This window comes from Fundulus heteroclitus, unplaced genomic scaffold (genome assembly GCF_011125445.2).
Source record: "Fundulus heteroclitus isolate FHET01 unplaced genomic scaffold, MU-UCD_Fhet_4.1 scaffold_438, whole genome shotgun sequence".
Lineage (NCBI taxonomy): Eukaryota > Metazoa > Chordata > Actinopteri > Cyprinodontiformes > Fundulidae > Fundulus > Fundulus heteroclitus.
Window position 1 is genome coordinate 9,298 of NW_023396855.1, and position 27,967 is coordinate 37,264.

At 38.3% G+C, this 27,967-nt stretch overlaps 1 protein-coding gene across 1 annotated transcript in view; it reads right to left on the minus strand.

The window, feature by feature from the left end:
- Positions 1 to 444: 444 nt before the first annotated feature.
- Positions 445 to 27,967, minus strand: part of LOC118556317 (spondin-1-like) — a gene marked incomplete at its 3' end in the record, with an annotated part of 54,345 nt that continues 26,822 nt past the window's right edge. The window contains exons 3-6 of the mRNA XM_036131452.1: positions 24,975 to 25,108; positions 6,194 to 6,267; positions 1,872 to 1,994; positions 445 to 593 (exon numbers count right to left, since the gene is read on the minus strand). Of these exons, the coding sequence (XP_035987345.1) occupies positions 445 to 593; positions 1,872 to 1,994; positions 6,194 to 6,267; positions 24,975 to 25,108 (480 nt within the window). The remainder of the gene's footprint in view (positions 594 to 1,871; positions 1,995 to 6,193; positions 6,268 to 24,974; positions 25,109 to 27,967) is intronic.

Genomic DNA, 27,967 nt, shown 5'->3' on the forward strand with positions numbered 1-27,967 from the left:
TTGTCAGTTCTGGTGGCTCGCCTTTGAGCAACCTGTGGACGGTACGTTGTTGTTCATGAAGAACGTGGAGGCCCATCCTGCTAGGCGTATTCTAAGTCAGATGCAAATCAATGACCCACTTGTCACTGTCCTGGGTCGTTGGAAGCTATTGCTTGGTGTGAGTGGAGGACTTGATCACCTAAATCATGATGAGACAGCTGATTTCTCGTCATCAGCAGTCTCGTCATGATTCAGACTCCTAGATAGGTGTCGAAACATTTTCTGAAAGAACTGAGCAAAAGTCCGGTTGCCTTTCATTTAAGCCTGTCTGCTGTTACTTGTACTTGTCATGCCATATTAGGTGTCACAGAGAATAAGAAAGCACAGGTGAAATCATTTATAAAGTTGCATTAAAAAAAGAAGTGAAGGATTAGCTACTTTGGTTCTTGCTGATGTTTGTCCTACCTTCTGTCGAATCTCTTCTTCCATCTTGATGGGGGAGCCGAGCTCAGCTACCTGCCGAACACCCTCGCTAGCATAGCCGCCGTATTCCCACAGCACATAACTCCTGGAGTGGGATGCACCAATCAGGGCAGACCAGTGGTTGGCGCGTCCTGGAGGAGACGGAAACTTTAGCTCAGAGTTGTTGGATCTCAAATAAGTAAGTCTTAAAATGTGGTTAAAGGCCACTACATACTCCCAGAGAACAAAGAGTTGTTTTCCCTCGTAGCTGGGAAGAATACATAAAAAGTTAGTTTTTACACTGTCCATGCATAGACGCTCAGCTGCAGAAGTTCGCCTAACGTCATTTCAGACCCGGCGGGCGGACGGGGGAGGGGGGAAAAGAGAGCCGAGTACATTATAGTAATTTATAGAGTAAACGCTGCAAGTGAGCGGAGTTGGCATGTTTGACGACTTAAATGACCAGAGTTGAACTTGGAAATTGCAGTTTCACAGATGTGAGAGACATTTCTGCTTCTCCAACCTAAACACGCCTATCTAATCCTGTCCAATCACAGTACAGTAGTCGGACACCGTCGAGAACATGCAGGGAGACTCTCAAGGATGGGGCTGTGAGAACAAAACGGCATCATTCGCTGCGGGAAAGAGGACAAATGTCTCATTTCTCATGAAGAATGTAGCAGCCTTTACAATTGCATGGGGTTCTTTTTAAGTAACTCAGAAACTAAAGCAATCGATAACCAATATACAGATTGTGATGTTGTAAATCTAATCTATAGGACACCATTTAAATATAAATCAAGGTAAAAAGCCCACATGTACATAAAGCCAGCTTTTTGTAACTTTGACAGTGTGTATAACCTGAACCTAAGTCCTGCAGGAAAATACAACCAGTATCTCTATACAACTTGTCAGCAGAAGGCAGCATCAAGTGTGTTTCAAAAATAGAACTTTTTCACAATATTTAAATTTTCTGAGACACTGAACTTTCTTTAGCCATAAAGATCAAAATTGCAAGACACAAAAGCATGAAACATTAAACTTTATGTCCAATGAATATATATAATAAGAATTTCACTTTCTGAAATGAATAAAAGAGAAATTACTTTTTCATTATTTTCTCATTCTTTTAGATTTACCTGTGTGATCAGTGTAAGAAAAGAAAGCAATCTTAACTTATATTTTCTTTGCATGGAGATCAGTTCTTGAGTGAAAATAATAGCAAATTACATTGCTGCATAATGGTTAACATCAGTCATTCCTGATTTATCAGGTCACTTGGATTTTCTTTTAAGTACAGCACATTTAAAACAAATACCCAAAATGATCTGAACCATTAAATCAGTCAAAATGACAAGCAGTCTAAAATGAATTCTAATCAGCTGCAGAGTAAATGTGGGTTTTAATCGAAGCCTGTTATAATAACTCACTTGGATAGTCTTTGGGATGTACTTTTTCTGACCAGTTGCCAAAAAAGGTAAGTCTATATTTGGCAGTTCCACAAGCGCAGCATTCGATGGCAGGTACGTCGGTGACTTCTCCAAGAACACGCTCTGCAGGGAGACGGGACGTGAAAGGTAGAAAATACAATACACTCAAATATAGATGTTTCCACAGACCAGTTACATGAACTAAATTATTATAGGGAAGTTAATATGTTTCAAATAATTAAACGACTGCATAAAGCCCAACATAAGTAAACTTGGCCACACATTATTTGTGAATCTACTGTTTCACAAAGTGCAAAGACAAAAGAACAGCCCTGCAGACATAGGCACTATATACTGTCGGGGGGAGGGGAGACATATTTGTTACTTGATTAAAACAACACAATTTTCAATAGGATGGCCACAGTGGGTTAACCTGACAACAGCCAGCTGCATGTATCGCTCCGCCTAGCTTCACTCCCATACATCTGGGACACCACCATAGGCATTGCCTTTACTGAAGGCTGGGCCTTATCAAAACTCCTTGCATATGATTGGACAAGCCACTTGTCTGTCATCTTTATCGACGTGCTATTTCAACCACTCACACCGAAGCTAACCCGTGACGCTGATGAGACCGACGCCGGAGAAAAAAAAACTTATTTTTTTTTTATGTGTTTGCGGCTCTAGTGCAGGGTTACCCGCAGCGCTATCTTGGCGAGGCGGCCGCGGAAAACGTGTCAACCCCCCCCGCTCCGCGAGCCGGTCCGCGGAGAAAAAGTCATCCACCCCCCCCTCCCGCTCCGCGAGCCGGTCCGCGGAGAAAAAGTCATCCACCCCCCCCCCCCCCCCCCCGCCTCGCATAAGCAAATTCATGCGGGAAAGACTGTAGTGGCAAGCGTTTTATTGACAGTGAGCTGACAGGAAGAGGGGGGAAGACAGGCGGCAAAGCACCGCGGGTCGGAGTCGATCCCGGGCGAACCGCGTTGAGGACTAATATAGTAATAATAGGCCTCCCAATATGGTTAGCGCTAACCGCTAACCGCTCCGGGGCGCGTCCGCGTACGCGCCCCGGAAAACAAAACTTGCCAAATCCGGTCGGGAGAAGGGCGAAAACATGGTTTCCACCAACAAAAGCCTTCAGAGCCGTTCTCTGATGTTCTTTTAATGAAACAATATCAGATAGATTGGACAACACGGAAGAAATAGCAGCATCAATGCTAACGCTTGCTTCCTCGATGCGAACCGCCATTGTTGTTGGAATCTCACGTCACGGTGGCTTCTCCACTACGTCACATCCATGAAACACCCGCCCTGCGTCCTGATTGGCCAGACCAAAAATTTGGTTGGGGAAATCACTTTCAATGAGCCGTGTCCCAGATGTATGTGAGTGGAGCTAGGCGGAGCGATACATGCAGCTGGCTGTTGTCAGGTTAACAGTGGGTTCCCTCAGAACCAAAATCAAAGTAAACATGAACTACAGAGCATACCTACCAAGCGTGTAAGTATTTCAGACAGGTAAAAAGCCTTATCATAAACTATATATTTTAAAATAGTAAGACGTTCGACTATCACATATTTAACCAAGAAAACGGTAAGGGTGTTAAAAAATGTTTTAAGGTCCCTGTTTGAGAACTGCAGCAAAAAATGGGATCTGGGTGCTGCCACATCTTCACAACAGCCATTAGGTTATATCTACACGCCAATCTATTTTTTCAGACATGTGCCAGGGAAAACTAAGTTTTTTTCATCACAAAGTAAAAATGCGGAGTTTGTTTTAACTTTAACAGAAACTGCGTGCTTCGGTTGGATGACGCCACAAATTACCTTTTTGAATGCAAATACTGCATGAGAGTTTGGTGAGAACCAAAGGATGAAAAGGTTGAAAAGCAAGTGGGCTACAGAGTCTCAGGAGAAATTGTGGAAAAACGAGAAGAGTCAAAGACTGCTCACTCTGTATGCTCAATCAAATTGAAGTGTTCGTATTTAGAAATTATTAGGGTGCACAGTCTTGACAGATAACTGTATTTCTGGCTTAATTTTACATGATAATTGACAACAATCAGAGCCAGTAAGAATATCACAGAATTGCAAAGCAGGAAAAGAAGTCATTTAAATGACACACTAGCCACAACACAGACTCATAAATATTCTAATCTTGCCTTGGACCGACGTTTCTGAAAGATAGGTCAAGGCGATAATTTGAATATTTATGAATCACCCAATTATTTAATGGACACTTTCTCCTGAGATCTAAGTTGCAGCAGGATGAGTCAAACTTTGAGGCACCTCACTTATGTCAGCAAATGCAAACAGGATGGTTTGATTGACTTGCATAATAACATGGAAAATTTGATTTTAGTGTGGCGTAAAAAAAAGCTTTATGAAGACAGGATTCTTATGAGATGTAGCATGCGAAAACCATTCAGCCATAGTTTATATTGTACAATAAATGTTTACATTTGAGCTGAGAGACTCCTGCTGCTTTATTGTCTAGGCAAACCATTTAGTTTATTTTCAGAGCTTTAAAAAAATGACAATTATACTTTGCGGCAAAATACAGTCGACATAAAACCTCTGGCACAGCTCTGTGGTGACCAACAAATACATATGTAAATTTCGCACAGATTCCTAGGTAACTATTATTTTTTCATCCTCTTTTTCAACCAGCTTCACTGATTTAATACAACAGAAAAAAATAAGTATTAAAAGCTAAACATCTTGTTTCAGCAAAAATATTTTCAATGGTCCTAATGACATGAAATTTTTACACGATATAGACAACAACCGGTGCAATAATTTAGAATAATCAGGCCATATGACTGGAACTTTTTAACGGACACCCTGCAACCAATCAGAATCGAGCATTCACTCAGACCATGGTATAAAAAAAAATCATAGACAACGGAAATGTTTTAATATTTAGAAAGCAATCCTTTTTGCATCAGTGCAAATCAGTATCATCTGATTTAGACAGAACTGATGAGCCATAAAAAGGTTTACCACCACCATGGTATGATGTAAGAGGAATATTCTGATGGGTGAAAGCAAAGAGCTCTCTGAATACATTTTATCATTGCAAAACATAGTGATAACACTGGTTACAGATATATTTCTAAATTTGTGAACACTCCAGTGAGTACCTGTGAGCCATAACCCATAAATGGAAAGAAAATCATTTCACCATGAAGAGCCACAAGGTGCTCCTTGTGAGAAAAAAAATAACTGAATTTATCCAAGATCCAAGGAGCACTCACAGATGTATTGAGAAAGATCTGGAGTTAGCAGAACCAAGACTAGGCAGGTTCATTTCTACAGCACCATTTAAACCCAAGCTCAAACTGCTTTTCATGAAATCAGAGAAAAGACAATGAAATAACAGTGGGCTTTAAGCTTTTCTTCAAATACATCTCAATATGTTCACCAGTTAAAAGCATTTTCATAAAAAGAACAATTAAATATAATACTGATAAATAGCTAATACAAATAGTAACATTCAACATAATATAAACAAACTTTGACAATTGCCATGGCTTCTATGCACTCTGACTGCACAAGACTTCATTGCTGAAGGATGGATGGAAGGAGAAGTTTTACTGAGAAATACTTAATAATAATCTGAGAATGCAAGACAATCATGCAAATAACACAGCAACTAAAACTAAAGCAAATGAAGCTAATAAATATCAAATGTAACTTAGCGTCTTTATACAGGAAACGTGTCGAAGTTGTGATGTCCATGACAGGACTTTTACAATAATAATAATAATATTAATAATAGTAATAGTAAATCATCTTTATCGTCATTGCAACATACATTCCAATTAAATTTGTTCTCTGCAGTTTTCCATTACCCTTGGGGAGCAGTGGGCTGCCACTGTGCAGCACCCGGGGGAAAAGTGGAGGATACGGACAAAGTAATGCAAAATAATGAATTTTCTGCAGAGTAATGAGTACAATTCAGTAAATGTGCTCAACATTTCTAATTTTTTTAGCCATAGCTTAATTCTCGAACAAATTTGTTTTCATGTCTTTGTATGTAAGGATTACTTGTGTTGGTATCAATATTCGATGCAAATTTCATGTCAGAGGGATATTAATTTATATTGAGAAAAATGTTAACGCATTGAATAGTTATTTTCTCACTTTGTATTTTTTGAAAATGAATGTGGAGGAGTTGGGGGGGGGGGGGGGTAATCCGTACCAGAACGCAGGAAAAGTACTGCATTTGGAGAAGGCAATAATAACTGCATGACGACAAGTTTGGGTTGGAAAAATGAGCTGCAAAAGAAAGAGTAAAGGAGTTGATAAGCAGCTGTCATTACCTTTCTCACAAAGTCGAATGGTGAGAGAGCCTTGATCCTGGAAATAGATGACCCTTTTCTGGACAATACTGGCCCTGCAGAAACAGAGCACAGGTTGGGAGAAATGTGGCGTAAAGATAAGAAAGAAAATGGAGAAATGTTGGATAGTCATTGTGGTGTAAAAGCTGCATGAAATTGAATTTTTTTAGACGTTCTTTTCAATATCTGACCCATGTAATCCTCTGTAAGGACAGAGGGTAATGGTTCCCCCAAGTTTTCATAATGGACACTGAGTACACTTTTTTTTCCACAGAAAAAATATTCCCGAAATCTCACAGCACAATCATCATCCTGCTGCAAAAGAAGCACTCATACCCACAGATACGAAAAAGAGAGAAAACCGCAGTTATTACCTTTAGGAGACAGAATATAGATCTGTACATGTGTTTCAGACAAAACCAGTCTAATTTATGTGCTGATATTGTCCAAAAATTAAACTGCCCCCACCAAATGCATTGTTTTACCAATACTTTTACTTCTACTTTCTTCTCCTGTAAAAATATAATGCGTTTATAACAGATACCTCAAAGACTTTATTTTCTACCTTTCCTATTGGTATTTCGAGGACAAAGACGGTAACAAATAATCAGAGGAGCACAAAGGTCTGGCGGCCTTGCAAACTGACATATAGCAGCAAGCCTGCCGTATAGCTTGCAATAAATAACAACGGACATCCTTCACTGGAAAATTAAAGCATGTAATAACAGCAGTCGCAATAAATTTCTAGAGCATATGCTGCAAATTCAAGGACATTAAAAGTAAAAATCCTTTAAATGACACTGCAGACAACTAAAACACAGGGAGGAAAGGAAAGCATAAGGATCCACATGAAAGCTAACATCACAAACATGATGCCATGATAATTTGAAGTCTGTAATGATGCATTTGAAATTTTCTTGTCAAGAGTACAGGGATGACAACATAGATCTTCAGTTCTTTTGTAAAAAAAAAAAAAAACGAAAAAAAAAAAATTAATTGTGAACTTTCAACATCCCTTAGCAAGTTTTTCTTCAGCCACATGTTTTTGAAGAGATCAGCAAGCCTGTGTCATACTTCTCGCTGGATAATAAGCAAGTATTTAAACAAAAACAAAACACAAAAAAATCAACAGGGTGCGGGCAAACGCTTTGGGGAGGTCATTCTAAAAGATCTATGTTAGCCAGATTCATTCACTGCAAAACCCCTTTTGAGGTGTTCTTGAGATTGTACCCTTGGAACACCAAACTGTGTCCAAGTTTTAAAGTTCTGACCCATCTGAACTATCCAGGAACAACTAAGGCTACAGCCTATCATAAACTGATTTTCTTCCATTGCATCTCAAATTAAGAGCTAGATTGTAGCATCAGTCATCCCGAACACATAGAAAATCTGTTTTTCGATCAAAAGCCAGAGAGGAGAAGGCATCACACATTTCCAGATGACCGTTTAGGCTACGGATTTTTTCTTTTTCTTTTTTTTTTTTTTCTTTTTTTTTTTTACACAAACTTGGCAAATAAAGTTGATTCTGAATAAAGCCCCTATTCTGTACCAGGAAACCAAATCATTTAATTGCACTCTATCTTTGTCAAGCAAGGTGTTCAAAAATCTAGCCATAATCAAGCCAGAAGCCGGTTGATGATTAAATAAAAAGTGTTTGTAGTTGAGGTACAACTTAATGAGAAACACTTAAGTGCGAGTATATGTATGTATTTCAGCCTGTTTTTAAACTTGCAAATAAACTGAAAATTGTGCTACCATTTCTTGTTTTTAAAATTCAATGAAGATGCACGTTGTAGTAAAAAAGAACAGTTCAAATACATCATTAGTAACCCAAAATGAGTGTGACACTCATGCCGATGATGAATGTAAATATGAGTCAGATCTCAGTGTCTTGTCTCAAAAAAAAAATACATTCAGTCCAAAAAGACATCAATGTTTATCTTCAATTCAATTTCAATTCAATTCAATTTTATTTATATAGCGCCAAATCATGAAACATGTCATCTCAAGGCACTTTACAAAGTCAAGTTCAATCATATTATACAGATTGGGTCAGATTATACAGATTGGTCAAAAATGTCCTATATAAGGAAACCAGTTGATTGCATCAAAGTCCCGACAAGCAGCATTCACTCCTGGGGAACCGTAGAGCCACAGGAAGAGTCATCTGCATTGTACATGGCTTTGCTGCAATCCCTCATACTGAGCAAGCATGAAGCGACAGTGGGAAGAAAAACCACCCATTAACGGGAAAAAAAAACCTCCGGCAGAACCGGGCTCAGTATGAACGGTCATCTGCCTCGACCGACTGGGGTTACAGAAGACAGAGCAGAGACACAACAAGAGAGACAAAAAAGCACAGAAGCACACATTGATCTAGTAATCTGTTCTACATTAGATGGTAGTAGCGGGTGAGCCGTCTTCTCTGGATGATGTCACAGTTAACAGAACGCCAGACCAGGTGTACCTACTATGAAGAGAAAAGAGAGAGAACAGAAAGTTAAAGCAGAAATGACAACACATAATGCATAATTGAAGAACAGTAGAACTCAATATAGTGAGAAAATTAGATCCTGATATACTCCAGTAACCTAAGCCTATAGCAGTAAAACTATAAAGGTAGCTGAGAGTAACATGAGTCACTAGTTATAATTTTTGTCAAAAAGAAAAGTTTTAAGCCTAGTCTTAAAAGTAGACAGGGTGTCTGCCTCACGGACCAAAACTGGGAGTTGGTTCCACAGTAGAGGAGCCTGATAGCTAAAGGATCTGCCTCCCATTCTACTTTTAGAGACTCTAGGAACCACCAGCAGACCTGCAGTCTGAGAGCGAAGTGCTCTGTTAGGAACATACGGGGTAATCAGAGCTCTGATATATGATGGAGCTTGATTATTAAGGGCTTTATACGTTAGAAGAAGAATTTTAAATCTCCCACAAGATTCTTTTAAGTCCTACATAAAGACATAGATGTGACACTAGACCAACTTAAAACACAAGGTAAATATTTTACACACTTGTGGCATCAGCTCCTAACCAAGAATTGTACTTTAAAGTACACGATTCCATCTAAAACGGAAATTATTTGGACATAAGCAGAAATCGATATTGATACTACAAACAAGAGATGCTGTGTATTACTGTAGTCTGAAGAGAAATAAACAGGTGTACTTTTCTTTTTATAAAAGCAGTCAGCCCCACGTACAGTAGAGAGAAATAAAACTGCCTGGAAGTGTGCTGAACAAACCTGGCAATGAAGACAGAGGAGGGAACAGCGATTTTAGGTAGGAGTTCTTGGTTATATTGCTTCTATAAATCTTATGCAGCTTGAATGGTGCAGTGTACTCTGCAACATGAGGCGACTACTTGGGCATGAAATTGGAAAACAAAAGTGAAATATAATGACTACTATTGAGCTGTGCCTGATCATTTTTAGCAAATTTTTCAATAGGTTAAAAAACCCCAGTGGTCCATATTATTCACTAAGTGAAGTGGAATAAGGCATCTTTACGTGCACTAGCGACTCGAGTCCTTTCTTCTAAACATCTATGTTAAAACTTGGTTCTTTAAATAGTTTAGTCATCTTTGCTGTTTTTTTTTAAAGCAACCACTGCTCATAAAGCAGGGCAGACTATCAGTGGTGTGCAGAAATAACCCAGTTTTAACTCTTATTGTATCCCCCTCTACGCCTGGAGAGGTCAAATTCTATCTAAAACGTTATTTCCACTGCTGGCTCCAATATCGAGTGTTTGGCCGTATTTTGAAATAGATGTTGTGCTATGGACTCGTGTATTATATTTTTCTGTAGTTTTTGATACCATTTTTGACAGTTCCTTTATTTCCCCTCCAACATCTATTAACTAAAATAGCTCTACACATCACAATTTGACTTTACTTTGGATGAATATTTCTTTGGGTATTGTTTAAAAGTTAAAAATGCATCTCTACAACTCTGTCATACTAGTGCAAATTTAGATCTTCTACTTTTTTTTTTTTTTTACAAAAGTCATGCAACATTATCTTTCTAAGTCCACCTCTTTTTTTTCTTTAGCTTTTGCAGTTATTGTTTGGGTTTCAAATATCTCTATTAATTGCTGATGTGCACTCACTGAAAAAATAGAAAACTTATTACACCCTATTATTCAATAGTTTTTAGAATTACCTTTAACAGAAAAATATCATATTGTTTTTATTTTTAACTTGGTGGCACAGATGTTAGGGAGTTCGTCCTGCAATTGGCAGGTTGCCGGTTCGATCCCCCACTCTGACTGTGTTATTGTGTCCTTGGGCAAGACACTTCACCCACATTGCCTGCTGGCGGTGGTCAGAGGGCCCGGTGGCGCCGGTGCATGGCAGCCTCGTCCTCGAGCCTAGAGTTTGAGCAAACCTTTAGTTGTCAGACTTTAAGATGTTGTCCCAGTCAAAGGAGCTCAGGGTTGACTGCAAAATGCCCAGATCCAAATCAACACCACTCTTTCCCCATGCTTGACTGTTGGGAGGAGGTGCTTGTGTAGATATTCTGTGTGTGAGGTTGGGAGGATATCAAAGTCATAATTTTCCATATTTTCTCCCCCATTTTATGACTAAATCAGGCACCATTGATTTAACCACTCAACCAGAATTGTAATACTTTTTGCTTGATTTGCTCTGACCAGAAGGTAACCAGTCAGTCACTTAAAATGTTGATCTTTTTCAATTTGTCAGCACACAAGATGAGTACTTTCAGATTGTTGAAACATTTCTGAAATGGATGTTGATGTTACAGAGAAGTTTCAGAGTGCTTTTTTTCCAACATCAAATAGACGTTTGAAATTACTTTACAGGAGGGACACACATGTCAAAAGTTATGTAAAAGGAATTTACATGTCAATAAAAAAAAGTTTCGGCAAGGGAGAGCGAGACATAAAGCTTTTTTTTTGCTGTAGCAAAGTTGCTGTATTTTGTCCTTTTCAAGGCTTCGACCGCTCTCTGTCATAGAATATGCTGGATGTTAAAATCTTGTCAGATTTCTTTGAGCAAATCTCAGGGTTAAGGCAAGTATAACCTTTAGGGACTATACTCCAATGCAAGCAATACCAATGGCGCCAACGTTACATATTGCAACTGGAGGAATAATGAGGAAAAGAACAGAACATTTACACCCGTTAAAGCAAACACAGCATTAGATCAAACTGTTATCTTATCAGGCTCCTCATCTGTCTGTAGGACTGGGAGATGAATTACACATGAAGAGTCCAAAAATGTTATTTTTTTAGCTGGTATCTGATATTAAAACTGATAGTCACACTCAAATATCATTAATCTTCCCAGCAGACGAAAGCAAGAAGCATAAATAAATTCATCAGTCAGGATTTATGTCATCTAGTTTGTATTCAGGGAACTTCAAGGATAAAACCGCAGTGGGTTTTCACAACTGAGCATGCTCAGAATGACCCCGTTGTGTGATCAATATAAAAGATGCATCTGATTGTGACAAGATAGAGAAGTTCAGGTCATGCTGGCAAACAACTTCAGAGTCTCCCAGTTTGACCTGTGTTGTCACTGAGCAAGCAAACGAACGGTGTCCCCCCCCTCCTCACCTTGGCCTCCTCCCAGAAACATCACCCGAATACCGATGGGAAAAATGTACCAGAGGTCGATGTGAGGTGAAAGTGTGATGAAAAGACGGCCGTAGGGCAGAGCTGGAGAGTCCTAAGTACAAACCTGATAATGATCAGCAGGACAGCAAAACTTAGATTGGAAAAACAGTCTGCCTCACCCTCTTTTCCCCTCACACACAATCTTTTTTCTCTCACCCCCTGTCTTTTTTAGCTCTGGGTGGGAAACACTTTCTAGACACACAAAGAGTTTTCAGGAGTTTCCTGCGATTAAAGCACAGATTTGAGCTAAACTCATCAGAACTACAAGAAAGACCTTTATGACCTGAGGTGGGAAACACACACACACACAAACATACACACACTCATACAAACAGAGTCTAATGCTCGTACACACTCTGTCACAGCCCGAGGAGCTTGCTTATACAAGAACTTCATGCTTGCAAAAAGATAAGAGTCAAAACAAGGCAGAAATATGAAAGTGCTTACGGCTGAAAATACTCATCATAGCATGTGTCAGTTGAAACGGGATGAAGACTTCAAGATAGAAAAAGGAGGGAAATTGGGAGAATGTTTGACATGTTCCACAGGACACAGAAATGTAATCAAGATGCTTGGGCTACGTATTCTCCAAATATAAACAAAACGTTCAAGTGCCAACCAGTTTCATCTACTGAGGCAGAGGATTATCTCCAAAATTTATAGACATTGTTTAAGTTTTCTTTGAAACAAACTTTAAGTATCAGTTTTTGGGCTCTAGAAAGAGGTTAGTGAGAAATCAACCAACAAGAGATTCAGATCAGCTAAGATTCCTTTAATTTGCTCTGACTTGTAATCGGTAGGTCCAACACTCAAAACCGATGCTTGTTCTTGTTCATTAAGTGCATCAAAACTTAAGACTGCCCCTTTTTTAGGTCTTTCGTTCAACAAACAACCTTTGTCCGGGTGTACTTTGTTTTGAGTTTAGTATGAATCAGATAATTGTAAGGAACATTATCCCTTGGGGCATGAATTGTACACTTTTTACTGTTTATGTTTGTTTTATTGTATTTGTTTAATTATGACAAAGTTTACACAAATGCTGGTGATTTAGACATAAAAGTCAAGTGGTCGACACAAAGAAAAAAGATCTGCTGGATCGGGTGGCTTGTCTGTGAAGGCACAGGATAGATTGTTAACCCAAATTGATTAAGCTGACTGCTGCAGCACTGAATTGTCTTGTTACTGAAACGTGCTTTACAAATGAACTTGCTTTGCCTTGCTGCAAATAACAAATGGAAAAAGAGCTCCTACCACATCACAAACTAATAAAAAAGGTTGAAGAAAAAATGTTCTCCAACATACAAAAGAATCATCCGGGTTGCCGTGTTGGCATCTAGCATTCATGGCATCTCTCTTTTCGACCGTTCTGCATGTTTTCCTGATCTAAGTACAGTTAAAATATTTGGGGATGGATAGTTGGGTCTTAAGGTTTTTAGTGTGAGGTATTTGTGATGTTTGGTTTTCTCCAAACTCAGTGCGGTCCACTGTGGCCAAACATCTCCAAAGCCTTATCTTTTGAAAAGACTTTATTTAAAACCTAAGTCATGCTAGAATATTTTTTAGAGACAAGGTACTTTCTCCTGTCTTTCTGTAATCAGTAGAGCTCAGTCTGCTTCTATGACCATTGTACAGTCTGACCTCTGGGTGACTGGAACTGTCCTAAATGGTTTTCACTATATGATGTTTCTCTCCATAGAATAATGAACTTGAAACAGTTTTTGAAATAACCTTTTAACCTTTCCCAGATTGATGGGAAGCAGTAATTTCTTCTCTACGGTCACTGTTAATATAGTTCCCTTTTGTCCTTGTGTAAATACTCACCTATAGGCCTAGATCAGCAGACTTGCTAAAGTCCAGGGACCTCATTTATAAAACATTGCATAGAATCCATACTAAAAATGTAGGTATGCAGAAGGAAAATGGCATATGCCAAAATTTGAATTTTTAAAACCATGTGCAAGCACACCAGCACACACATTTCCTTTGTAAATCACAGCTGTACCCGAACGTTTGCATACCAGGTTCTGCCTTAATGGTCTCCCCTCTACATGCCAAGACTTAAACATAAATGGTCAATGCAAAGCACATCATGAATGTGTATTTAAATGAGTCAGTGGATAGATTTTCTTTCAATGTGCAATGACAGCCACAGAGAAAAAGCAAGCAAAGATTAGTTTTGTTTTCCCCCACAGAGTTCATGATGTGTAAATCATAGATAAAAGCACATATTCAATTAAATTTCATTTATGTAGCACCAGTTCACAACACATCATCTCAAGGCACTTTAAAAACTCAAATTCGGGCGAGCTTGTGGCGCAGCAGCGACCCATATACGGAGGCCTTAGTTCTCGACGCGGTCGACCCGGGTTCAAATCCGGCCTGCGGTCCTTTGCCGCATGTCTCTCCCCCTCTTCCACCCCCTTCCTGTCAGCCTACTTTCAGGAAAAGCGAGCCACCAGAGCCGCAAAAAATCCTGAAAAAAAACCCCTCAAATTCAATCAAATCATACAGATCAAAAAGTTTCCTATCTAACGAAATCCAGCAGATTGCATCAACTCTTGACAAGCAGCATTCACTCCTCCTGAAAGAGAGTAGAGCCACAGTGGACAGTCGTCTGCATCGTTGATGGCTTTGCAGCAATCCCTCATACTGAGCATGCATGAAGCAACAATGGAGAGGAAAACTCCCCTTTAACAGGGAGGAAAACCTCCAGCAGAATCAGAACCAGGCTTGGTTCTGAACAGTCATCTGCCTCGACCCACTGAAGGTTAGAGAAGATATTAGAAGAACTTGTTTAAAAAGTAGACATGATTGCAGTTTTAAATGTCAGCAGACAGGAAATTTTTGCTACCTGAAACTGTGTTCTCTCCTAATTCTCCTCTACCTGAAACTGTGTTCTCTCCTAATTCTCCTCATTGTGAGGTCCTCTAGCAGTACCAAACCATCCACCATGCAGCATTAAGTATTTGTATTTAACAAGCGTACTGTATTTGACTGTTTACAGGAGTTTAAGTAATTGCCTCACACCTTGGCACAATTTCTTTGCTAATCTGTGGTACATGTCACCCTGGTGATCATCGGGGAGAGGAACGTAATGGTACAAAACCCTGATGAAATGTTGTGGGGACTGGAAACTTGTATTTAAGGTGGCTTATGGGAAATTATTTTATTTCCCCGAAAGGTCACCGTGTAATTTTGCGTCACAAGTAAATATGAAAAAAAATAATAATAATAAGTGAAAAAGATGAATCTGTTTCAGACAGAAAAAAAAGAAATCAGAGCCTTGTGGAGGTTTTACAGCTGCAGTTTCCTTCAGCCTGAGGCTACAGCTCCTATCCGGGCAGCTCACCAAGATGAATGACAAGAATTTGACCAGCAGAGGAAGGGGAGGGCAGCCCTGACAGTACACCACCACCCTCAAGAAGACAAGTTGCCTACTGCATCTTCAAGTTGCTGTTAAGTGCCAGGAACAAGTCAGACGAACAAAGATAGTGCATGATAGAGTGTGCTATTTAAAAGTTGCTGACATGGTTTGCTTGCCAGTAAATGGAAAACAATGTTTTTTAACAGGTGACTTCTCCCCAGGCTTCAGCTCACAATGTGTAAATTAGAAGGAAAACGTCTCAGAAGGAGCAGCACTAACAAGCTCGACAAATCACAGAACACAACCATATATCCTGTTCTGTAAAATGCAAAAAAATAATCAAAGATGAATGTCCAGTAAATTACCTGAGCATCAAGTATGTTATAATATATCCCTTTTGTATTCTAGCTCATACATCACTAAGGGTTTTAAAATATATATATATATATATATATATATATATTTGAACTGTGCTGTCAAGCTAAAAAATAAAAAAAGTATTTTTTTTTTGTAAAATCTTAAGTTTTCTTGATCAACAGTTTGCCAAGCTTTTCCAAATTGGTTTCAATTTTTACTTTTGGACTTTGGCTTTTTTTTTTTTTTTTTTTACCGATAGTCCAATGCTTGTGCAGACTGATTAAAAGTGAGGAAAATTAGGAAGTCATGGAAAAGTGAAGAAATGTCTAACCTAAAACTCCTAAAGTACATTTAGGTCTGGGTACCAAATTTTGTACTTTTTATAGGTGCCGACCGAATCCCATCGGTACTACAGAGTGCTGTTAAAGTACGCAAAATCAACCAGTACCACGTTTCGGTACCTAAACACATCACTGTGACACTGAGGGAGTGGAAAAGAGGGCGAATTTCCACGCCAAACATGAACACAGCATTGCTCGCACAAGAGTGTAATGACATCAGTAACCGCTGGTAAAGTCAATGCAAGTATATATCTATCTATCTATCTATCTATCTATCTATCTATCTATATATATATATATATATATATATATATATATATATATATATATATATATATATATATATATATATATATATAATCTGTTCTGTCTCTCTTTTTCTTTTTCTCTCCTCTCCAGCTCTTCACCCACCCTCCCCCCTCTCCTGCTTCTGCTGCTATGTCTTGTCTTGTCTTTCTGAGCACTTTCTTCATATCACCCGAATTCTGAAAACCATGGATCTGGTAAACTGATCAGTATATCTGATTTTGAGAGCGAGAGCACAAAGCGAGGGCAAGAGCGAAATATTGTAAATATATGAATAGTATCAGTAGGTCAACTTATCTTGACGTACTGATACTATTCCACTGCATTGAGCTTTCTTCTGAATGTTTTCATGTACACCGCTTTGAATTGCCTTGTTACTGAAATGTGCTATACAAATAAACTTACCTTGCCTTACTCAAAAAGAGTGATAACTTTGCTGCCTAAGTCCTTTGTCTGGCTGGATTGTTCTGTCATGATTAGGTGTGCTTCAGGAACCAAAGTGCAACAGGAGCTTCGCGGAGCCATAATGAACAAAGCCTCTTTGATAATTAACTGAAAACTTTTAGTTACTGAAAGTTTTCAGTTAAAAAACTGGGGGGGGGGGGCAGTAAAAAAAAACAGCAAAGGAGAAACAGAAACCTGGAACTTAAATGCACTGGGAAATAATCAACAGGATGAAAATCAGGTGGGTAATAGTCAACAGACAGCTTGGGGAAAGACAAGACTGGGGAACTGAGAGGAGAATGAAACGGAAGTAAACTTTGTACAAAACATATAAACAACAGATGATCGTGACAAGAAGTGGATGAAGTTAAAAGAAACACTTAAGAAGAGAACAATAGGGCTGAATAAAAGCTTGATTCACAGCAGGATAAAGCATGGACTCTACAAGTTAATTGTGGAGCGTGCAATCAGTAGCATCAAAATAAGTGACTTAGTTATTTATTTTTTGACCGTTGTGTCTATCCACATGCTTCCATGCTGTCTATCCACAGGTCTTTCAAAACCTGAATTTCCAAGTTGTGAGACAATAAAGGATATTTGTATTGTCTTTCTATTATATTCTACAAAAGAAGAACAAGCTGGTAAAGAAAGCCCAATGGAGATTTCTCTGAAGTCTACAGGCCTTATTGTGCAAAAAAGGATGTTTCATAAAATGAAAAACAACATGGATATCCCTGAGCATCTTCAAAAATCACTAAAGTCACACACTCAGACCGCTGCAACACAGACCACTAAGGAAAATCCTTTTACAACCATAACCGTCTGTAATTAATCTCTGGAGATAATTTAGACAGTATAGATGTACTTCAGGATCCCTTCAGGATCAATAAAGCATTGTGAAACTGAAGTGGATCTAAATATCAGTCTTTTTAAAAGATTACATGACAGTTCAGTGCTTTGGAAGCAAATTACAAGTAAATAATTTGTATCCCTACTCATAAGAATAATTATTGACCCAAAGATTAAACTGGGTGCTATTCCTGCCGGGGCCAAATGCTCAAACAGTAGTGTAAAAATATAAGTTCACCAATATGAACATTTCATACATAACTCAAAAATACACGTTCTAGTTTGTTCACCACAATGTATTTTTTTTAATCTAATAAATAAAACACTAAAACTGATAAACAGTACTTCTTAGGAATCTATACATTTGGCTTCTTTTCTCTTTTCTCTATGTTTATTGGTGTTCCACTGTTTTTCCTGACTTTGCATCAGCTGTAATTATGACAATTAAGCTTCCTAGCACAGTACAGCAGGCTGATCTTCCCCGTTTCCCGTCTTTATGTTAGAATAAACAAACTAGCTGCCAGCTGCAAACTATCGAAAGCGAGAGAGCAAATCATCTTGTGCAGTTCTTGGCAAACCCAAATTCTGGCAAACTTTACAGCAGATATGACTTTTCCTGCAATGTATTTGTTGAAACCGTGGTAGAGCTGATCTTAATAAAAAAGCTCCTGTCTTTAAACTACTACAGCTTCCACTGGCGGTTTGCAATAGCAGATGTTTCATGTTATTAGATCTTAAACCCAGGAGGAATAAAAAAGAAAACTAATAAGAGTCCAAAAGGGATGAAAGAGGTATCGGAAGATTCCCAGCTTCCGCTTCCGGTGAATGCAGAGATAAGAATTTAACATCAACATAGAACAACAGCTGGAATGTTGGATTTACATATTTTCGACTACAAAGACAAGAAGGGGATGTTTGGCTTTAAGCATTTTTGAATAAAGGGGAGCTTTCTTTTACATTAACTTGAATAAAGAAACCAGATTTAGAGTCCTGTCAGGTAAAACTGAGTTTTCATCTAACAGATCTGATATCCTCCTTAATGTGAACTGAGATGTTGTGAAGAAGTATTTGCCGTTAAGATTTATTCTGCTTCTTCTCCACGCCTAAATGTTTCAGATAATCACACATGTGAAAGAAAATATAAAAATGCAGTTTTCAAATTCTCAATTCATTTATCAAGTAAACAACACAATCCAAGCCAAGCTGGTCCTATGTGAAAAAGTAATTGCCCTCTAAACCTAATACCTGGGTGTACCATCCATCATGTGTTTGCAATCACTAGTCTTTTTTAGTTTGTGTGGGGGAATTTGAGCTCTAAAAGTGATTTTAATTTCTCTGCATTGAAAGCCAAAGCATTTCATTCGATTTAAGTGTTATCTTTGTCAAGGCCACTCCAAAACCTTCATTTCGTCTTTTTTTCCTTTGGTGGTGAGCTCTGTATTATTTTCCTGCTGTATAACCCAAGTGCTTTTGAGCTTAAGGTCATAAACTGATGGCTTGACATTCTCCTTCATGATGTTTCTGGAAGAGAGCAGAATTCATGGTTACATCAATCATAACAAGTTGTCCAGGTCCTGAAGCAACAAAGCAGCCCCTCACCATGCCATAACACCTAACAAAAGTCTTTGGGAACATTAAGATGTTTTTGGTGATTGGCTTTGAAATGTTCCATTTTTAGCTTTATAACTTTCCTACTGATGCAATTTTTTGTCCAGTTTCTTTCTTATTCTTGAATCATGAAGACTGGCTTTAATATAGGAAAGGCAGCCTTGCAGTGCTTAGATGTTGACTTGGGTTCTTTTTTTCAATTTCAAATTCAATTCCTTGTTAATTTAGCCCCACGTTCCCCTTTCTTACCCCTGTTCTGGGGTACGTCTGAGAGCAACTGGTTTTTGGAACGGTTTATTTAAATCTAAAGGAGGCACTACACACCCTGCCCCCTCCAGGTCACAGAGCATCCCACTCAACCCCATGCGGCCATTTTTGTAGTATGCTGGGAGACGGTGTACTGAGCAGCTGTACATTTTAATTTATCCAATTGTAGCATCGGCATCTTTCAACTTAGACAACAAAATCGCTTTGAGAAACATAATTGCCGAGTTTGCAAAATCGGTAAGCGGGACCTCCATGGCCTTGTTTAGCAGTTCCGCAGCAAATGCCATGACATAAAAAAAACGTAAAAGAAAACAGGGAAAATTGTATGGCATGCCTTGACAAATATGACCCAAAACGAACACGAAGATATCTATGTAGCACTTGGACAGACTACATAAAATGTATTCACACTCAAAGAGACTCCAAGTAACAAAATGTATATAATGGAGCATTAAGCGAAATTTCATTATTTTAGATAGAAAGAACTAGAAATAGTGATGTGCAAAACTAAAGGTAATATTTCAGATGGACTATGGTATGACGTCACAACACATCTCTCTGTGTTGGTCTTTAATCTCTTGTTTCCACACCCAGGCCGGCCGCGCGTTCATGTGAACAGCTGCCACTCAGGGCTTAGCCCCTCTCTGCACAAAAATATCACCATGAGAGCAGCATAACAGTGGAGAAGCATGACCCTTTTAAAGGTGCCATGACATCACTGTATAATCCATTTTGAGTAGTTGATGTTGTTGCATATGTAAATTCTCCAAAGAAGTTCATTAAAAAAATAACCCCAGCTTATTGTTTGCTTGTTGCTTGTTTGTTGTGAAAGAAGCCATCTTGGTCAAAAGAGAAAGGCCATCACAAAACAGACGGGAATGATTGCGCTTCCAACTCCCCAGTGTTTACAGCTTGCTCCTCATACACGTTCCAAAGAGATTTCATCAACAGTTTTTATTTGCATCTGACTTAGAATGTGCCAAGGAGGATGGGCTTCTGTGTCTTTAAAAACAGCAGCGCACCAACTACAAGTTGCTCAAGTGCGAGCCACCAGAACTGACAAACACTCCTGGATAGGTGTTGAAACGATTTCAAAAAGAACTCCAGTTGCCTCTGATTTAAGCCCGTTTGCTGATGCGATGACCCGGATAACTGAGAATTTGCACAGGTAGCTTGTTGTTTTGTCAGGCCAAATGTCCCTCCTCAGTAAAAGTTTTGGGTATGTTAAAGATATGCAGCTCTACCAAGTTGACTTCACTCCGATCAGTCTTCAGTACAATAAATTGATTTTGGCCACTCTTCTGTGCTTCTCTCATCCTTCGGGAGTAAGTGGAAACTTCATCCGTTACTTTCATCCACTGACATATCAGCTCCCCTTTTAGTAACCGCTGTGAAGTTAGTTTGAGGCTGAATATTAGATATCCAGGCTCCACAGCTTTCAGCGGTGACTGCCTCCTGTTCGAGCTGATACAGGGAGGCTGATCTGGGGCTGCGGTCTGCTCGCTGCTCCACCTTCCTCCTCTCAAGTGGAGCAGTTAAACATGCTGGCACGACTCACAGCCGGTGTATCAGCTGAGAGGAGGAGGAGCGGGGAGGGGAAGGCTTGATGGTGTACTCTGATTGGAGAATATGAATAACGTAGAAAGATAATCCGTTTCTGATCTGACCGTTTCTGAGCAAAGCAACACAGCTGACTGCCCCTGAGCTGGTCCTTTGGTATTTACTTTTGACCATCCACGGTCTCATCAGTGCGCAACAGACAATGTTATACCCCCAACACCTCAGAAAAATGAAATTTGTTGTCATAGCCCCCTTAAGGGATTTCTTAATTCTACAGGTTGTTTTGTTTTTGATCTTCCTTTCCCTTAAGAAATCATACATTTAAATATGCATTTTGCATATACTTCTGTTGTCTTCGTCTGATATGAAAATTTGTTTGGTAGTGTGAAACATTTAGGTGTGACTATAAAGAAAAAGAAACAGACGTGTAGCCTATTGACACAGTTCCAAAGGTAGCAGACAAACAAAGTAGAATATCAAGGTAAATAAAAAATAAATGAGGCTGATGATACATAAAGTTTTGATGATGTCATCCTAAATCTCTATCTGGGACAAATGTGACAGTGATATGAGGTAAATTTCAATAGCAGATGTTTCACTACATAGGGCCAGATTTATTGAACCATCAATTACTGGGATGGCTACGTGCCATCTGTCATCCAACATCAGCAGATAAATTAAAAGCAACAGCTGTGCTTGTGCTGTTGAGGTAAGGGCAAGTTAAAGCATCTCGCTCAGTGGAGGAGAAGATGCATGTCAGGGAGTTTATTCCCTTCGGGTAGGCACATTAGGAGATACAGATGAACAAGAAGAACAGGGAGAAAAGGCAGGCGAAGGGAGAAACATTATTTCCAAGTTTTTACCTGCTTATTTAAATTTCTTATTTGTCAACAAGTGACTCGAAGGTATGCACCGCCATCATTCTATACGGTGTACATTTATTTTGTTTTTGTTGGCACATCACTTGAATAACATCTCATCATGTATTAATAGTGAGTGCTTTCTGTTATCAGAGAATATTACATTTATAGAAGCAGAAATTGTAGTTGATGTGCATAAAAATCAGTCCCTCCGGGCTGTTAGGTTTCGCTCTTCTGGCTCTGTTCTGTTTTTCTAATGAACCATTTTTTACTCAATAATAAAACAGCCCGCTGCTGCTTTTAAAAAAAATATGTAAAAATTAAATGTGTTTATCATAACAGTCCAGAGGCTGAACACTGACGTCAAGAAGTCTGCTGTGTTCAATCACATCTGACCATAAATCATTTCATTGTTCAACCCATTTATTTTTGTGTGTCTTTATATATAAACTGGTTTAAATTATATATGATTGTTTTTTTCCTATTTAAATTAAGAAAACATGGAAAAAAGATATTGAAGTGATTGAATAAATGAAAGGCCTATTTGCTACAACAGCATGAAATTACTAAGATGACTACCTGACAACACTATATAAAGGCAATACAGCCGAAGTCAGAAAATTCAAAAAAGACATAAAGTGCAACGTGTTCTTTTTGGTTTCTTTATGGTCTAAGTTTATTCTGGTTAAACACAAGAGGTTTTCCAGTAGAATCCTCCCAATGTTCAGCCAGTGGTACAGATCTGAAGGGAAAACCAAACCGTCCTTTCCATGGTTTCCAAACAACAAAGGGTTTGACATTTATTGAGGAAATTCAAAGAGAAAACTGGTAAATGGGCCATCATGCAAAGAGTATGTAAAGATAATTTTGTACAGGTATATCTTTAATAAATTCATGTCTAGCTTATGCTGATGTGTTGGAATGCAAAGGATTCAATTAGAGTGATAACGCTAACGTTAGCTTGTTGCCTTTTAGTTTAGATGTGACGTTGCTGCAGTTTGGTTAAGGCGACAAATGGACCTTATAGTCAGACGAAAAAGCTGTATGCTTTTGGCCAAACATATCAGAAGTGATCCACCATTAAAACTAATTATATGTTTTTGGCTGGACTCAACCTGGGTTGACTACATTCTCACAGACATGTCTCTTTTGAGACTTATCTGATTGAATCCAAGTAGCTGACATCAAACAATTGTTTCTTCTAAAGAGACCCCAGGGTGTTTGAACTTTTTTTATCGAAGAATGTATGGTTAATTTTCAAAATGTCTAATATATACACATTTACATAATTTTGATTTGTATGACTGCTTCTTTGCAACTCGTGTTCTTTATGTTTGTTATACCTCTGTAGGATAAGACTGGCCTCACCCTATTCATATTACATCCCAGAGCCACCCAGGAGATGGTCACAAACTGTAATCACTATGACTTTTATGGCATATTACAAGTGTTTGGTAGTAACATGATACAAAGCAAACACAGCTGAAGAAGTAGCAGGAGTCTGTGGTGCACATAGATAAACAATCATGTTGATCATCCACTGTGAGTCTGATCTGAGAAATACATTGTTCAGCATGATCTGATGTAGTTAATAAAATGCTAAGGGTGGTGCACAACAACTTTGCTTGCATTTAGAGCTCTCAATGGATGTAATAAAACATAGTATGGCAACATTGAGTTCAACCAAGAGGAAATCCTCCACATATCTTACACATTACTCAGGCGAATGCTGTAAGCAGCGCCCTTTTAATGTCATAATCTTAACAGCAAGCTCTGGGTGTTTATTTTTAAAGTATTATCTGAATGAGCACATTGTTAAAAATAAGGCCGATGGACGGCTGGATGGATGGACGGACGGATGTATGGATGGATGGCTAGACAGATGGACGACCGTGTGGGTAGGTGGTTGGATGGATGGATGGATGGATGGATGGATGGATGGATGGATGGATGGATGGATGGATGGATGGATGGATGGATGGATGGATGGATGGATGGATGGATGGATGGATGGATGGATGGATGGATGGATGGATCCAAAGAACCTCCCTCCCTCAAAGGAAAGTTAACTGTAACCCATCCACGTCCAATTAAAACAAAATGTCGCTTATTAAAAGCTGACAGGCAATATGCCAACATAGACAGATGCAGTTATACTGACCAATTTAATTGTCAGGCTAAACTTTTAAATAGCTGCATAATGCCATGCCCATGATTGATAATTCCACAATGCGATCACCAATGGTGGAAAAATAACTGGGAAAATGTCATTCTCACATTGTTTCTATATCCAGGTCCAAAATGATAACATTGAACAGTTATTTAATTCCTCAAACAAAAGGACCACAATTTTCAAAGAAAACATTTGTGAACTTTTAAATTGTTCACCCTAGTTTCTTCACCTACGTAATAAAGAAAGATAAGACTGAGACAGAAAACAGAGATCACAAAAAGCAGACATATTTCTTAAAAATACCACTGATGCTCAAAGTAATGCCTGCTTCAAACCACAATTTGCAACCCAGTAATTATCTTCCTCTGTGTTGTGGAGGTTGTTTCTTAATAAAAGCTATGGTGTGCTGTTCCTCTTGAAAACACCTGGAGTCAGCTTTCTTATGTTCTTGCCTTTAGTGAGTAACAGCTGTTTGCAAGGGCAAGGCTAAATGATGCTGGCCACTTCTTTCTTGCAGAAGAAGGCCAGAAAATCAACAGAATATATTGTTTTGGGTAAGATTTTGAGCTTTGTTTCTGTGAAGGTAAAACCAAAAACAAGAATTCTACATTTTCTTTCTCATACTCTCTTGACATCTGAAACTTGGAAGCTAAACTTATTTTTCCTCTTTTTTCAAAAAACTTTGCCTCGGGTAATTTTTCCTTTTTGAAAGTGCAAACTCAGCTTCGAAGTTCAACTTGGAAACAAACAACATAAACTATGTTACTATAACTAAACTTTAAAAGTCTTCCTTTGGAATAGTGTATTTTAAGATGTTCTTCATTTAACTGCTGTCATCTTAATATACATGCAGATTTCCATGCATCATAGTTTTGTCCAATAAATTAAGTATCTTATCAAATACTACATCTATAGAAATTGGAATATTGCACACACTGATATTTAATGGCCAGTTTTGATTCAATTTCTGAATGTAAAGGTACGTTTAGAATAAAACTCACTTGAGAATAATGCAGCCAGTACCACTGGGTGGTGCAGTCCAAATGACCTGTATCCTGGTTCTTCTGCGAGGCGTGCTCTCTGTCACTGCGGGAGGACAGTTGGTCATGAACTGGGTGTCCTCATCATCGACGATCTGGAAAAAATGTAAGAGGTGTTACATGAATTTCATACCACAGACTTATTGAAGATACTCTACAAATCACCAAAAACAGACATTATCGAACATTATTCCCTGAAAAGATCAAACTCTGTAGCCTCATACAGAAAAAGTTGCTAAAGTTCAAGATCCAATAGGTTAAATGTTCAACTAAACACAGAGTGAGAGTTTGGAGGAGCAGCAGTGACAAATAGAGAAGTCACAACTTTATGCATTTAAGCACTTCCAATTTTGCTTTCTGACTTTTATAAAGTAAATATACCTGAAACAACAGCCCAGATTATTTTTTTTTAAATTAAGTGAAATTAGATTTGTTTGCTGACACGTTTATGCAGAATCAGATGGTAATCAAAGCTGAAAGACAATCTCGTAATGCTTTGAATGGGCTTTTTTTTATTTCTTGCAAACATAGAAATAGAATTGACTGAGAACAGTTTGTGTTTGGACACATTAAATACAGTTTACGTCAGCAAAGAGAACAAAAGAGGGTTACAAATGTGAGGCAATTACAGTACAATATGCTAACCAATATACAGATGACATCCAATTGTATGTATGTTTTAAACTGCACCAGCTAGATAGGCTTCCCATCCTCATCCAATCTCTATCTTGGAGCAGTGATTGGCTCTCCTGCAATTTTCTGGTTTTAAACAACAATAAGATTAAGAGCTATATTAGATTTCCTAGTCACATGCATTCAAAAATCTATGAGACCATTGCTTCTTTTTGCCTAATAACCAAATCCAATGTGAAAAATCTGTGAATTAGATTTGACTCCTCATGGGGCTTTGACTCACACATCAAATCTCTTCCTCACTCCTACTTCTTCCCTTTAAGAAAATTTTCTAAAATACAATGTATGGTCACCCAAGCAGATCTAGAAAACATTATTTAGGCATTTGTGTCATTGCATTTAAACTACTTTAATGCTTGTTTTACCAGTCTATACCTCACGCTTCAAGAACAAGGTTGCAATGTAATTTTATTGAAAACAACATTTCTTTATATTAGTTTATTTTTTTTATTTTACACATGTCAGAAATAAGTTTAATTTTACAATATTTTCAAAATGATCATGAAAGATAGTAGGAATATCAGATCACTGTCAAACACCATGACATCTCTCTCATTAGTTTTTGACATCATGGCACCACAACATCTAGTCTCTTGAATGACAGCAAATAATAGAGTGTTTGTCAGGTTGCAATAAACATTCTCTGATGCCAACTGTATTTTTTGAGAGCAACATATCCTAATAATTTTGTTTCATCCATCTTCACACAAATCTCTCTAATCTGTATGCATTTGATGATCTGACACTTGGCTTGTGTCACCGCCGTTTTTTAAATCACATACACACAATCCTCAGTACATCACTGGTATTTGGGGTGATTTGAATTTGTTTGTCGAGCTGCTCATGAAGCAGGTCTGTGATCATTCACATTTTATTTGGACAATTTCATCTGTCTCTGAAAGTAACAGGTGGATGGAAAAATAAAGAAGAGCTCAGCAAAGACATGTCTTCTTTAAATATCAACAGGAATAAAAAAAAAATACTAATAGTACAATGTAAAAATTCTTGATAATTAATACAAACAAAATCACCAATATTTACTTGAAAGGGCAGAAATTATGTGTCTGCTACTTGTATTTTGATCTTGATGACAAAAAAATCTTTTTCTTTCAAACCTTTCTCTGAATGTGAGTATGATCAACTTGGCCTTAACGTAATCAGATATTATTGTCTGTGACTAATCTTGAGCACTACCTTGAGTCAAAGTTGTGGGAGAGAGGAGCTTTGTTAAAGTCCTAAGGCGATGCGTTGGATAATAACAGACTTGTTCATTCAGAGCATGCCCTGCCCAGTTGGACTTTGTCACAAATCTTATAGACTAAACACAGAGAATCAGAGCCACACATGGCCTCTGACCTTGTAGCTTGTGTTCTCCAGCTGTCTCACCGCCATAATAACAAAGCTCGAGCTCTCTGTCCTAGAAATCTTGTTTGGAAAAAAAACAAGAACTCACAAACAGTTTTCCTTCTGGGGCCTTTTTTTTTTCTGAGAAACAATTTCCATATTTCTGTACTCTGACTGATCCGCCTTTGATTTATGTAGGGCTTTTTGTGTCACAAAGACTGAATCTCTGTCAGTCAAAATCTGAAACAAACAACTCACTAAAAGGGAAATAAGAGACAGGTTTAAGAAAGAAGCGAACAAAGGAGAATAAAAGCAAGAAGAAACAAAGCGACAGGAACATAAACATAGATTTGCAGTGTGCCAATTTAAATGGATATTGAATCAGTTCAGATATGAACTTCAAATACAACGGTGCTTTAAAGACAGGAGGAAAATTGAGCTGTTCTAAAATGATGCTATTTGCCAAGATTTAATGTCAAAGAAATGTTTGTGGAAAACGAAGCAATATTGTTCAAACGTGTTTTGTCAGTTCCCATCACTAATGCCACAGTAAAGTTCAAGATGAGAGAGAGTCCTCTCAGGTGTTTCCTTATTCAGGGGTGGCCACAGTAAGTCATTACAACTTGAACACAGACATTTTTTTACACTGAATGTCTTCAAGACATGTTTGATTTAACATTTTTACAGTGAAGTCAACCCTCTTAAGTTAAAGAACTTTAAACGTTTATGCTCTTTCCAATCAGTTTAACTAAATATATTTAGGTGCTGAGAGGTGGTGCAACAAGCTGCTCTCTGCTGGATATCCACAACTATCCAGAGGAACAAGTCAAATACCTTATGGAGAAAAATCTGATGGTAGGGTGATATAAATATTCACCTATATAACCACAGAGAGAAAAAACATTTTGAGAAATCGA